The sequence below is a fragment of the Oryctolagus cuniculus genome, chromosome 19 (genome assembly GCF_051225735.1).
Source record: "Oryctolagus cuniculus isolate XC-2025 breed Fujian yellow rabbit chromosome 19, ASM5122573v1, whole genome shotgun sequence".
Taxonomy (NCBI): Eukaryota; Metazoa; Chordata; class Mammalia; order Lagomorpha; family Leporidae; genus Oryctolagus; species Oryctolagus cuniculus.
In genome coordinates, this window is record NC_142885.1 from 59,617,299 (window position 1) to 59,632,039 (window position 14,741).

At 49.3% G+C, this 14,741-nt stretch overlaps 1 protein-coding gene across 6 annotated transcripts in view; it reads right to left on the reverse strand.

Annotated features, from left to right (window-relative positions):
- The window catches only part of PDILT (protein disulfide isomerase like, testis expressed), a 57,158-nt gene that overhangs the window by 13,815 nt on the left and 28,602 nt on the right, over nt 1-14,741 (reverse strand). The window contains exons 2-5 of one of the 6 annotated variants that reach the window (XM_017342475.4): nt 11,252-11,460; nt 8,373-8,579; nt 3,052-3,185; nt 764-901 (exon numbers count right to left, since the gene is read on the reverse strand). The exons of 1 other annotated variant lie outside the window; for it this stretch is intronic. In XM_017342475.4, coding sequence (XP_017197964.1) covers nt 764-901; nt 3,052-3,185; nt 8,373-8,579; nt 11,252-11,453 — 681 coding nt within the window. In that variant the 5' untranslated portion in view covers nt 11,454-11,460. Of the gene's footprint in view, nt 1-763; nt 902-3,051; nt 3,186-8,372; nt 8,580-8,669; nt 8,692-11,251; nt 11,461-14,741 lie in introns of those variants that run through there. 4 more of the 6 variants (XM_089321784.1, XM_017342477.4, XM_089321783.1 and 1 more) reach the window with 4 other exon arrangements.

The following is a 14,741-nucleotide window of genomic DNA, read 5'->3' on the forward strand; positions in this document are numbered from 1 at the left end:
AAAAAAAAAAAAAAAAAAAGGTGGTACTCCATGAACTGAGACCTGAAAGGCCCCAGGGGCCTCATTAAGGGTTTGAGTGTTGAGGAGGCCCTTAGCAAGATTCAGAGAGAAGGGGAGAAGTGATGCTCAGCTATGGTCAGTGAGATTCAGAAGGCTGGCTTTGTAGAGGACAAGAGCGGATCAGTAGGATCACCTATGGGAGATGAAAGTCACTTGATCCAGAACGTAGTAGTAGATACAAGGAGAAATCAATAGGACTGGTGTGACTGATTGGCTAGTATCAATAGGGAAGAGGTAAGAATTATACTGATGCCTGAATTTTCTGCTTGCTTAACTGGATGGGACAGGTGGTGGCACAATTTACTAAGACAGAGAAAACACATAAGGGGCCTTGGAGAGGAGATCATGACTTCAGCTTCGCCACACTAAGACATCTGGTGCTGGGCCCCAAGGAGTGGAGAGTGGAGAGGTCTCTGGACATGGGTATCTATAAGTCACAGTGTCTAGATGGTGACTGCTGGTGCAGGGCAGGATGGGGAAACATGGGGCCAGGAGCCTTGACGAGTGACAATCACTGGTTAAGGAAAGGAGAATGGCAGTGGCTTAAAGAGCCAGAGAAACACCAGGACACTGATTTCAGACGCCAGCACTATAGCCTAAAGCCACTTAGCTCACAGGAGAGGGAACTTTGCACCCAAAGCCCCTGCATTTTCCCCTACATTGAACCAGATGTTCCCTCCCTACAACAGACACGAAATGCTACCTTTTTGAACACCAGGACACTGTCCAGGGTGACGTGGAAGCGCCCAAGGGCATTCTTGATTTTTATCACCCCGAAAGTCAGCTCTGGGAAGTCTTTGATCACATCGTAGAACAGCTCTGCTACCTCTTCTTCCAAGTCCTGTTTGGGACAAGATGTTTGGTAGAGTTGTGTAGAAAACCAAAAACCAAGAAAAAAAAAAAAATGGAAAGATGGAAATGGGGGCCAATCAGTCTCTCTTCACTTTCCAAGTTCTGAGGTTTTGCTGGGTAAGCTAAATCTTCAAACATGGATATTTCATACCCACAACTCTTCTCTGACTGTGACTAAAGCCATAAAGGCAAATCCTCTGAAATTAATGGAGAAAATTGATAAGCTTGGCTTTTTCTGATGATCAGAGTATAGGTTGTTCTAATTTGGAGAATGGGCGTTTTTAGCATTTATTCCTTAACTGCCTTCAGAAGAGGGGATTGATTTGACCACAGGTAACTAAATGTGAACATTGTATTAAGATATGGCTATAGTTTCAGCCTTCATCCTTTAGCTTGAAAGAAAATTGGGACTAAAAATACTCTCAAAGAAGGGGGACAATGGGGCAGAGCAGGCAGGAGTTTGGCCTAACAGTTAAGACACCACTTAAGATGGTTTTGTCTCACACCTGAGTCCCTGGGTTTGATTCCTGGCTCAGGCTCCTGACTCTTGGTTCCTGCTAATGCAGATGCTGGGATAAGGTGGGGATGGCTCCCGTAATTGAGTTCCTGCCACCCATGTGGAAGACCTGCATTGAGTTCCCACATCCTGCTGTTAGCCCCAGCCCAGTCTCAGCTACTGTGGGCATTTGGGTAGTGAGCCAGCAGATGGGAGCTGTCTCTAATTGTCTCTCAGCCTCTCAAATAAATAAATAAATATAATAAATAAGAAAGAAATGGGGGCCACATACTCCCACCATGTGGAAATATGATGTCAAAGTTCTGGTTTTCACTGAGGAAAGAAGTGTCATCAGTTTACACTAAATGAATTAAATACATGAGAATTTTTTTCTAAAAGTAATTTGCAAATACACAAAATGAAATCAATAAAGAGCTATCATTAGACAATTCACTACATACCTAGGTTTTTTATATCCTTCCCCAAACACCTTGCCTGTTGCACCTATGATGAGAGTTGGGGTATTTTCAAATGGGTGCATGTTTTATCAAGTGTCATTGGTTTTTTGTTGTTGTTGTTGTTTTGACAGGCAGAGTGGATAGTGAAAGAGAGACAGAGAGAAAGGTCTTTCTTTGCCGTTGGTTCACCCTCCAATGGCCGCTGCGGCCGGTGCGCTGCGCTGATCTGATGGCAGGAGCCAGGTACTTATCCTGGTCTCCCATGGGGTGCAGGGCCCAAGTACTTAGGCCATCCTCCACTGCACTCCCTGGCCACAGCAGAGAGCTGGCCTGGAAGAGGGGCAACCGGGACAGAATCCGGCACCCCGACCGGGACTAGAACCCGGTGTGCCGGCGCCGCAAGGCGGAGGATTAGCCTAGTGAGCCATGGTGCCGGCTTATGTCATTGGTTTTAATATACAGGTATGCTTGGCAAGCTACTAGGAAGAGAGAGTAGCACAGTCCAAGTGTGGCTAGTGGCTGTCAGAATCACAGGAAGCAGTGACTCTCAATCTAGAAAGTGAGACATCATTTATTCTGTGATGTTCTAAACAGATCCTCAGAGAGATTAGTCATACTATTAAAATCAATTAAATCAATGTATCAGTCTCCTCTTCCTTCTCTCCATTTCTTATTTTTATTTATTTGAAAGGCGAGAGAGAGAGAGAGAGAACGCTCTTTCATTCATTGGTTTGCTCTCCACATGCTTGCAACAGCTAGGGCTGTGACAGATCCCAGCTAGGAGTATGGAACTCAATGTGAGTCTCTCATGTGAGTCAGGGTCCCCAAGTACTTGAGCCATCATCTTCTGTCCCCCAGGGTATGCATTAGCACAGATCTGGAATCAGAAATACAGCCAGAACTCAACCCTAGGTGGTCTGAGATGGGATAATACAGGTGTTCCAAGCAACATCTTAACTGCTGTACCAAACGCCCTCCCTCTTCTCTCTTTATTTCTGTCCATCTTTCTAGATAGCTTCTCCTATCACTTCAGTTTCCATTTCAACTGTGGGGCTCTCCAAGAAAACCAAATTACTGGGTGGGTATGGGAAAGCCCCATGGGGAAGTCTTTTTCCCTACACCTCCTCTCAAGCCCAGTACTTCTCAGCAGTCCAAAAGCTTCCTCCCGCCTCCTGACCCCAGTACCTGAAAGAAGCCGATGATAACCAAGGGTCTGGAGCTCACAAAATCTGCCACCTGCTGGCTGTTGTTGAACAAAAATGCTTTCTGGCTTATCTGTCTTCTCAACCAAACGACCAAGGCAGTTGATTCAACCACTCCTGGAGAGAGATACAGTGAAATGGATCCCAAAGACGTTTCCTGCTGAACTGGAGCAAAGTCTGTCTGTGCCAAGTTTCATGAATAGAAGCACAGAAGCACCTTGTCTTGAGCTCCTGTTCTTGAGGATCAAGCTCAGTTCCTCCATTCCCTTTTCCCTCAAGTTCCAAGGTGTGGACATTAACAGCAGCTAACTGACCCTGGGTACTAAAGGCCAGACCCTCTGCTGAGTGTTTTGCAAGTGTTAAGTCTTCACAACAATCCTATAGGACAGATAGCCTACTCTCTGCATTTTGCAGGTGAAGAAACCAAAATTCAACTTGTAGTGAGCCAACAAATGAACCTAGAGGTCGGATCTAGGAGGAAATATTCCAGCCTCTTTTTGTCATGCACCCTCCAAGGTGATGGAAAGATGCATTATTCAAAATACATAAATAAAAATAAATAATACCAGCTAGCTTTGCAACCTTGGGAAAATTTCATGCTCCCTCTGTGCCTCCAGTCCCTCAGCTGAGACTCAAATGTCCTCTAAGGTCATAGAATCCTGACTTCCATTTCTCAGCTATCCTATAGGAGGTTCCAAGTACTCAGAAGTCTTCATCTCCCAAATTAGGACACGTACACCATGTCTGGGAAAATATAACAGTGCACTGCAATGCACACAAGGCTATATACAGATGGCCATGTGCTATCCTAAGATAATCAGTTTCACATGACAGAGTAATTCAAAATAGTATTTTTATTAATGTCTGCTATAGGATAGAATGGAACATTTTAAGTGAGTTATTGAGATAAAGCAGTGTTTGTTGCAAGGAGCTTTGGTCTTTATCCACAGAGCTTTTCACTCTCTCACTCTTCATTCCTTCTCTCATTCAGTCATTTGACAAACACTGAGGACTGTGTGCCTGTTATGTATCCAGTGCCACACGTGGTCTTGGGGTTATGATGGTGAGGGGAATCAAATGCCTTGCCACTGTTGTGAAGCTCTCATTCTGTTAGAGGGTAGTCACCGAGTAACTCACACACCGGTGTAAGATCACACCCAGAGGAAGTGTCCAGAAGGAAAGCTCTAAGAGCCTGTGAAGTCAAGGAGGTCTCCCTGGGGCAAATCACGTATGATCCGAAAACTTAAGGATGCACAGGACTTAAGCAGGGCCAGAGAGGCAAAGAAAAGGCTTCACAACAGAGCAAGCAGCCTGGCAAAGGCCCTAAGCAGGACAAACTGCTTCATGGACTTGATGGATGCACTCTGGAGTGCTAAATCAACTGCAGAGGACTTGACTTTCAGCGTCTTTGTATTTCCAAGTAAGTGCACTGCTACATAGAAAGGTACACGCATTACAATGCACAGTTTGATGATTTTTCCCAAATGAACACTCGTGTACTGCCACTGAGATCAAGATTTAGAGCACCAGCAGCCCTGCAGGAGTCCCTGTGTGCCCCCTTGGCAGTCCCCTCCCTCCTCCACTCGAGGGTAATCACTATTCTAGCTTCAAAAGGCATGCGTGAGCCTGCCTGTGCCTGGACTTCACACAGTGTGTGCCTTTGGGGCGGGCTTTGCTTTGTTCAAGGGATCCATCCTTGCTGCCACACACTCGGTGGTCCATGTCCATGGCTGTGCAGTGTCCCACTGTGTGCCATCCCACAAGCCACTGATCTGTTCCCTGCTGATGGGCATTGCTTTGTTTCCAGTTTGGAGATACTGGGAAGGAACTCTGGCGTGGGTCCCTAGGGGCATGCTGTATGCGCGGCGGAACGGAATATGACACGTTCAACAGGTGCCACGTTCAACAGAAAAGGCCATTTTAAGAGCCACGACTGCATCAGGTCAACAGAAGTTCCCATGAGGATGATGTGGTGGCTTCAAGGGATGGGGGGTGGGGAGGTGGGGCTGAGCCACCCTCAGACCTTTGCTCCATTCCCTGCCATTACCCCTCCCTCTGAGGTTTCAGCCCTCAAGTTTGCTAGCTTTTGTTTCCACAGTGGTCCTACTCATCCTTCAGGAAAAAATGAGCACATATGAAAAAAAAAACATAGGAAGTTTTTTTGGCAAAATTATGCTGTAAGCGCCCTAGAAAGAATTGCTTTAAAAACTCTGAAAATATATTTAAAATAAATTTAAAAAGTGACCAAAAGCCCTCCAGAGGAGTTGAAATTTCAGGTCTTCAGAGTCCTTATGCCAACCTCACTTTGTGTCACCCTCACCCTCCAGCCTTGTCCTCCCTTGAGTCATCTCCTCGCACACCAGGCTCTGGCCCTGGCCAGGCCCCTCCACCCGCCCGTCCCTTGCCTCTGATCTCTCAGTGTGGCTGCTTATCCCTGTCTCAGTTTGGTTTTCTCCACAACCCCCTAACTGTCCAATCATTCTTGGTCTTATGACAGACACATTCTGCTTCCTTGCTGAGTCTACCACTTTCTGAAATTATTATGATTATTTTTTCTAGTGCATTCCATGTGTGCCCCATAGCTCCTATAATTCCTGTCACATACTAGGTGTTCAAGAAATCGCTGTAGGATGAATGAATGCAGTACATGAATCACTAAGGAACTTGATCTTGGGCCATCCTCTATGGAATATGTGACTTGCCTGGGCCCCTCTGCACCCTACTGGTCTGAGGTAGCTGTGAACTTGTCAAACACTTTAATACAGGAACTTGCAGCGTGGGCACTGCCCTCCTTGGGCACTGTGCCTCCTCTGGTACTGGCTCTGAGCCAGAGGACACGGTGACAACTGAGGTATGAATGCTGGGTCAATCATTGACTGGGGCCAGCACTCTGCTGAATATTTCCAAGCACAAGCTGTGAATGCATCATTAATAGAGGCGCTGGAGGCAACGTGAGTCTCCTCCCTCCAGGGAAGTGGTCAAGGCCAAGTCTCCCACCAGCAATCCTTGGAGATTAGAGGTGACTGCGGACTTGGAGCTTTGACCCAGCAAGGGTAAATCTCACCTGCCTTTCCATAAAAGTCATAGCAGATATTGAAGCACTGTCTCCTATCTTAGCTCAGACTCCTGATTTGAAAATAGGAAATTGGCAGCTGGGGTCTGAAAGGCTTGCTCAAATTCCTGTAGCCAGAGCTTCTCCTAAAATCCAGGCATCCTGTGTCCCAACCCAGACTCCATCCCAGCACCCCACTGCCTCACTGAGGAAAAGGGGGGATGGGCAAGCCCAGTGGAAAAGGGAGTCAGCTCCTGGCTCCATGCCTTCTGTGGCAGACCCTTGAAATTCCATCCCATTCAAATGTAAAAGCTAAGAACCTGATTGTTCCAGGCCTTAGATTAGAGTCTGGTACTCACAATATACACATCTGTCATTTACTGAGACTATACCATAATGTAGAGCAAGGTTCAACAAACTGTAGCTGGTAGGCCAAATCTGGCCCTATGTTTGATGTTATGAATAAAGTTTTATTGAACACTGCCATGCCCATGTGTTGGCATATGGCTTCTTTCACAATGCATCAATAGTATTAAGTAGTTGTGACAATTATCGTCTCTCCCATTAGGCCAAAATATGTTCACCATGCGGCCCTCTACAGAAAATGTTGCTGACTCTACCACCTATTAGCTGGGGAGCTTGGAGGAAGCTGCTCCACTTTTCTGTCCCTCAGTTTCTCTGTCTGAAGAAGTATGCAGTGAACTGAGTGCTGAACTGGTTTTACAAAGGCCCAGTACAGTGCCTGCGACATAGTCAGTGCTGCAGGTACAGGTCAGGCCCCGCACCTCGCAAACACTCTTGCATCATCCCAGCAACCCTGGGAGGTGGCTGTGTCCACCATCCCCATTTTACAGATGAAGAAACTGAGGGTCAGCAAGAGGGAGCAGTTGTTCCTCCAGCAGAGACTGAGGATTTAGATCCAGAAGGGTTGGTTGCCATTCCAGTAGCCCCCTCAGAGGGCCCAGGAATGGAAGTGAGGTCAGCCCCTGGCCCTGATTTGAGTCAGCTGGGATCTGCCCTGCAGGAGGGAAGCAAGCCAGGAGCAGAGCTGCTTCCTGAGCAGACTGCATGTGGGTGAAGTGGCTTTGGGCTTCTCCCATTTGCAGCCCTCCCCCCGTGCTGGCACATCACAGAGGGCTCCTTGCCTGGATTCAAAGGGCCCATGGGAAGCAGCAGTCTCTGGCACTTCCCTCACTGCTGCTGCTGCCCTTCCTCCTCTCAGCCTGCCCTCAGCCTGCTGGGAGCCACAACTCACTCTGTCTCTTATGTAAGCGCTGTACATTTCTTTCCCAGCATGTCCTAGGCAAGATGAGCCTGCATCTACTATGCCACCTTGTGTACACTCTGAAAACCACAAGGCATAACCTGTCATTCCTGCTTGTGGTGGCATCCCCAAGCCCACTTGTCCCTGCAACGATCCTCAACCTGGATTGTTGGAAGCCAGACACATGCCAGACCCCATGATCCACAGCCTCAGTGTCCCGAAAATCATTCAACACATATATGATGGGAACATTCTACTAGCACTGTAGAGGCCGTGCTGTTCCCTTCCGTGTCTATCAGTTTTATTACACTCATCCATCCATCCAAAATTAGGATCTGCTGTATGCTACACTAAGACATATAATTCTCCAAGTCTCGATATTAAGACAAAGCTCGACAGGACATAGGTTTTCAATAATTGGGTGTTGAATAAATGAATGATAGAAGTTAAAGCGTCTGGTAGACACCTCATGCCAACCCAGCCTTCCTTCTGGCTAACTGGTACTTCTCTGTCCTGGGACTCTGTCAACATCATTTTAAAGTAGAAGACTGGGGGAGGAGCTGGTGGATGTAGAAGCCACGGACCCCAGCCTCCCACCTCTTGGTTTCTCTGGGCCCCATTAGCTGAGATGCAAGCTGTGGTAGAAGCATCTACGTGTTCACCAAAATTCTCCTATGGACACAAAGTGAAATCATCTTTTTCGGCCCTTCTTGCACTTGGGTAGAAGTGATGGTTACCACTTCAGGTCAGGTCAAATCCATGAATGTCACCCATGGCAAACTTCAGCCTTCTCATGCCAGCTACTGGCCAGAGACCAAGAAAAGGACAAGTAGCTCACGAAATGACCCTAGAGATGAGTGCGGCCACAGCAGGAAGGAGCCTGGGTCCCCGTGAGGCCAAGTGGAGCAGAACCTCCCCGCTTTACCTTCTGGCTGCCATGCTGGTTTGACATGAACTTGAGATAAACATGGTGCACAGGCACCCTTACCTTTACAGCAGATGGGCTCCAACCTGTTGCCCTCAAAAAACAGCTTCAGGGACGGCCCCTTCTTAACACCAAACTCCTGCTGAAGCTCCTTCTCTACGGTGATGTCCACTTTGCCAAAGCCAACCCCGTTTTTGCCTTTGCCCATGATGTCCACAGCTTTGCCCAGCTCCTCAGCCAAGTTCCTGGACTGCTTTGAGGATGGGTTATCTGAAAGAGGCAGTGTGGAGACACAACTTGGGAGAAACTCTGCCCAGCCCCACCCTACCCCCATCTCCTTAGGTTACTTCTTTATCTGACCTGTTTAGCTCCTGGGCCGTGTGCTCAGTTGCCAATGAATAAATGAGATGTGGGGATGCAACAAAACATCATGAAAGCAGACCATTCGGGAGACAACATCAGGGTATTTGGGGTATTTTGGGTCACTGACACTGGAAACAATTCAACTTAATCACTCTAATCTCCATTTTCACATGGGAAAAATAATAGCAGCTACTTCATGGAGCTGCCAGAGTGAAATGAGAGATTTCAAAGATTTTAGTTTATTTGTTTGAAAAGCAGAAGGTCAGAGAGAAAGAGAGAGAGCTTCTAGCTGCTGGTTCAATCTCCAAATGCCTGCAACAACCAGGACCAGGCCAGGCCAAAGCCAGGAGCTGGGAACTCAGGTGGGTGGAGGAACTCAAGTACTTGAGCCATCACCGGCTGCTTCCCAGGGAGTGTATTAGCGGGAAGCTGGAATCAGTAACAGACCCGGGACCTGAACCTGGGCCTACCAACATGAGATACAGGTGTCGCAACCAGCACCTCAACTACTATACCAAACACCTACCCACAAAATGAAATTTATTGGGGCTGGTGCTGTGGTACAGTAACGTTAGTCCTCCACCCGAGGCACCAGCATCCCATATGGGCACCGGTTCTAGTCCCAGCTACTCCTCTTCTGATCCAGCTCCTGGCTATGACCTGGGAAAGCAGTGGAAGATGGTCCAAGCACTTGGGCCCCTGCCCCCATGTGGGAGACCAGAAGAAGCTCCTGGCTCCTGGCTTCAGATCAGCACAGCTCCAGCCATTTTGGCCATTTGAGGAGTGAAGCAACAAACAGAAGACTTCTCTCTCTGTTTCTCCCCCTGTCATTGATTCTAACTCTGCCTCTCAAATAAATAAAATCTTTCAAAAAATGAAATTTATTGAGCCTCAGTTATATAATGCTTATTAATTTTTAAGAGCTTCGTATGTTTCAAGTCATTTACATCTCCCAGTGACTCCACGGGATAGGTATTTTTTTAATTTTTATTTATTTATTTTTTTTTTTTGACAGGCAGAGTGGACAGAGAGAGAGAGAGACAGAGAGAAAGGTCTTCCTTTTTGCCATTGGTTCACCCTCCAATGGCCGCCGCAGCTGGCACGCTGCGGCCGGCGCACTGCACTGATCTGAAGCCAGGAGCCAGGTGCTTCTCCTGGTCTCCCATGGGGTGCAGGGCCCAAGCATCTGGGCCATCCTCCTCTGTACTCCCGGGCCATAGCAGAGAGCTGGCCTGGAAGAGGGGCAACCAGGACAGAATCCGGCACCCCGACCGGGACTAGAACCCGGTGTGCCGGCGCCACAAGGCAGAGGATTAAATGCCTATTGAGCCACGGCGCCGGCCTCGGGATAGGTATTATTATTATCTTTTCAATTTTATAGGTTGGAAAAGTGAGGCACAACAAAATTAACTACTTGCCCAAGGCCGTATGACAGTGGGAGCTATGGTAGAATTTGAACCCATTCATTCCGGACACAGAGTTCCTGATCCCCTGACCTCCACTGTACACACAGAACACTTAGCATGTGGTCAGTACAAAACCCATTACTATTATAAAATTTCTATAAATAGAAACTGGGGGAGAAGGGGAAAGATGGAGAATGAGAGAGGCTTCAGGAGTGCCATCTGGTGGAATGTTCTGGAGCTAACAGGCCAAAGTGGGGCCCTGCAGTTGCATGGGACTCTGGCACAGAAGGAAAGCCAGGTGTGTGTATTGGGGGGAGGGGGGTGGTTACGACGCTCCCTGACCCTTTCTGAGCCCACTCCTCAGGGAAGGGGGCATCAGAAGGACGTGACACTCTCAGGAAAGAGATCTGATGTTCTGGTCTCCTTGCTTTTCACGGTGGGGTGCAAGTGGGAAGGGAGGAGCGGGAGGCATTCTCTTTTCTGGAAACAGCCTTTGAGAACAGGCATACGATCTTGGCAGTGGGAGAGGCCTTTCCGGCCTAAACAGCGGGGCACTAAAAGGCATTCTGGTTGGCCTTTCTCCCCTCAGAGAACCTTGTGAGATGGCTGCCCCACACCTGCAGCAGGTGGACCAAGCCAGGGCAGGGACCATTTATTCCCTCTCGTGCAGGAACACCTGCTGTGCTTTGTCCAGCACAGCCCAGAAGGCCAGGCCCTGGGACACCTGGGTACAGTCTGCACCTGCCAGTGGTCACACATGCTCCCATGATGGAACCCAAATGCAAACAATCATTTTCATTAAACTCCCCATCAGCAGACACCTCCCTCACAGATCACTGCTTCTCCGCCCCCTGCTTTATCGCCCTCACTGCCTTCATCACCTCCTGTCCAGCATCACCAGCAGGCTCTGGCCTATTGTTGGCTGCTCTGGTCTAGCTTCCTTGTGGATTTCAGCCACACTTAAAGGATTCTGACTCCTTTCCTTCAATGGGACAGAGAAGCCATACACAAACCTAAGGCTAAAGCGACATCATGGTATAGCTTGCAATTTGCTTAACCTCTCTGAGCCTCCGTATTCTCATCTGGAATTTGGGGGTGACGTTACATATTCACAGGGGGCAGGGAGGCGGGCCTCAGCCCACTCATCACTCCCCACCCGAGAGAGACACTCACGGAAGAGCACCATGAGGAAGCGAGTCTGGTTCAACATCTGAGCCAAGCCTGCAGGCGTTAACACCATCAGGTTGCCTTCCTCTAGGATGTGCAAGGGCTTGGTTATGTTGATGCTGGAAAAATCGGACTCCTCCTCCAGTGAGCTGTGGACGGTAGAGACACAAGAGGCCACCAACAGAAGGGGCATCCAGAGTCGCTCCATGGCTGCCCTGCAGGGGCAGGAGAAGGAAGAGAGTCCTGGTCGGCACAGCTGGCAGGGGCCCCACGTTGTCCCTCCCACTGCCTCCCAGCAGTGCCCGCAGCTGGGCAGCAGTGCAGGAATAGACACGTGGCTTTGACTCGACCTCAGCCCCAGGCCTGACCATGTTGGGTGAGAGTTCAGAGCAGCAGGGCCCCCTTGGAGCCACAGGACGCAGAATCCCACAGGCCACATGGGCCCTTGGTTTCCCGGAGATGTTTGCAGAGAGGCATTCCCATCCCCGAGTCTTAAGGTGAGCCCTGAGTTTCAGAGATGACTGGTTACCTCCCCCATCACAGTCTCACAGGAGTCCCCCTGCCAACAGCGCCTCTGCACTGTGTTCCTCCAGCTCCTGCTAGAATGCCCCCTGGGACGGGAAGCTCACTACCTTGCTGTGTACCCCATTTGATTTTCGAACAGATTTTCTCAGGTGTAAATATTTGCTTTTTAAAATTCGTGACTGCAACACACACTTTAAAAAGTTCCAGACAACACAATAGAAACAGTAACAATTAGAAAATTAAAATCTCCCACATTAACCCACTGTGGCAGAACTGTTTGGAATGAAACTTGCACATTTTGAAAATGCCCGTGTGAACATACCTTCGAATGCATGTTTAAAGCATAAACGACATCACACCATGCATCTTGCTTGGTGCTTGATTTGTTCTTCTTAATCCTGGATACACATGAAAAACCCTTGGGGAGATTTTAGGAAAAGCGTTGCTGCTCTATCTCACCCATGACGAGTTAATTCAGAGGCACTCAGCGTGGTGTGGACACATCAGCATGTTTCAAATGTTCCTCTGCTGGTTTCTCGTTTGTTTAAACTTTTTATTTGGGAAATTTGAAACATACAAAAAAAGAGAATGATGCCATGGATGCCCAAGGTATCTATTCCTCAGCTTCAGTTACTGCCGAGACCAACCTTATCTCATCAAATGCCAGGGATTCCTGGTCCACTGGGCAGGCTGGATCAGGAGGCTAGAAGGATCGAGAATGGAGATGGGGCCCTAAGGGTTGGTGAGCAAAGCCTTGCCTGGTCAGCCTTCCCACTGGCCTCACAGAAGCAGCCACAGCTCCTGCCCACTCTCATCTGCCCATTCATTGCATGCTTTTGACATCTTGGCACATGGTAAGTACAGTTCTGGATGCTAGGGGTACAAAGGCACATCAAATGTGACAACCCCTGCCTTCCAGGAGTGGGAAATCCAGTCAATGACACAGGGCTCCCAGATGGAGATGAGTATTGAGGAGAGAATGTAGATAAAGCAAGGTTTGAAAGTGATATTGCGGCTGGTGCCATGGCTCACTAGGCTAATCCTCCGTCTTGCAGCGCCAGCGCACTGGGTTCTAGTCCCAGTCAGGGCGCCGGATTCTGTCCTGGTTGCCCCTCTTCCAGGCCAGCTCTCTGCTGTGGCCAGGGAAGGCAGTGGAGGATGGCCCAAGTCCTTGGGCCCTGCACCCCATGGGAGACCAGGATAAGTACCTGGCTCCTGCCATCGGATCAGCACGGTGCGCCAGCCGCAGCACGCTGGCCGTGGTGGCCATTGGAGGGTGAACCAACGGCAAAGGAGGACCTTTCTCTCTGTCTCTCACTGTCCACTCTGCCTGTCAAAAAAAAAAAAGTGCTATTGCAAGGGGGTAGTGTTACCATTTTACATTTTTATTTATTCATTTGAAAGCAGAGAAAGAGAGATGAAGAGAAAGATTTTTCCATCCCCTGGTTTACTCCCCAAATGGCCCCAAGAGCCAGGGCTGGGCCAGACCAAAGCCAAGAGCCCAAAACTCCCACGTAGGTGGCAAAGACCCAAGAGCTGGAGGCGCCACCCACTGCCTCCCAGGATGAGCACTAGCAGGAACCTGGATTGGAAGTGGAGTGGGGACCCACACTCAGGCACTCCCATAGGGAATGCGCGCATTCCAAGTGGCAATCTTAACCCCTGTACCCCAGTGCCCACCCGAGTGTTGGCATTATAAATAGGGTGGCCCTGGGGAGGTTCATCTCTAGGAGAGGAATGCATTTCTGGAGGCAGATGAGAAGTAAGCTCCCTAACCCCTGCACCTTGGCTCTTCCTCGTGAGACCCTCCCCCTGGCTCTGCATCCTCAGAGGGCTGCCCTCAAAACTGAATCCTTTTCTGGCTCAGTACTGGCATTGCACCCTCAGCCAGCCAGGCCCTCATCTGTCCCTTGTTCTCTGGGCTGCCTGCACCTGCTCCTCTGCTCTGTCATCCCGATGACCCCTCTGTGGCCCTCTGTGTACCCTCGTCTAGCCCTACAAACTCCACGTGCAGCTCTGATGATTCCCAGCTCAAATGAGAGTGTCTATGATGGGAAAGTTTTATGACCAGGAATAGTTAACACTGGGGGTGCGTACCAGCCTGCGTTCTGTCCACCTACACTCCCCCACCATTTGGGTCCCGGGAAGCAACATCTCTTGTCCAGATGGTACCATTACCTCCTTGCTCTTCCTTCTGCATCTGCTCTCTGCTTTCCCCCAACCCTTTCCCCACACAGCAATTAGAGGCTTGCTCTTTCAACACAAATGGGATCACACTGCTCCTCTTAAAGGCGCCAGCGGCTCTGCTGCCACACACAACGCAGAGCTTGCACTGGTTCAATCCAGCTTCCTGCACACCCTGGCAGGCAGCAGGTGATGCCTCAAGCACTTGGGTCCCTGCCACCCATGTGGGAGATCCAGATGGAGTTGTAGCTGACTTCATCCTGGCACGGTATTAGGAGAGTGAGCCAACCAGTGGATGGAAGATCGATCTCTCCTTCCTCCCTCCCTCTCTGCCTTTCAAACAAAAGCACAAGAAATAAACTTTTAACAAATTACAAAGAGCTTCTTTGGGAGGGTCTAAAAAAGACTGATGCTCAGGGCCAAAGCCAACAGGCTGCAGTTTCACCGGTCTGGGGTTGGGGTGAATCAGGGCACCATGTTTTAACCTCCCCCTCCAAGCTGATTTAACCATGTAGCCATTTTTATACCTGCAGGAAGCCGGCTCACTCCTAAGCCGGCTGGAGTTGGGTGGCACGTCAGGAGGACTGTGGTGGCCTGCAAAGTAGGCTCTTGGCTTCCCTTTGTGACCAGAGCAGGACTTGGTTTTCTAAAGAAACCCAGAGGTGCAAATCAAGTCCCTCCCTGGGCACTGGGCACAGGGCACCGTGAGGCTGGGGCAGCCTCAGCAGCAGTGTTCTGAATTCTGAGGTTCTGGAGGGATAGGGTGACCCTGGAGAAGAATGAGCAT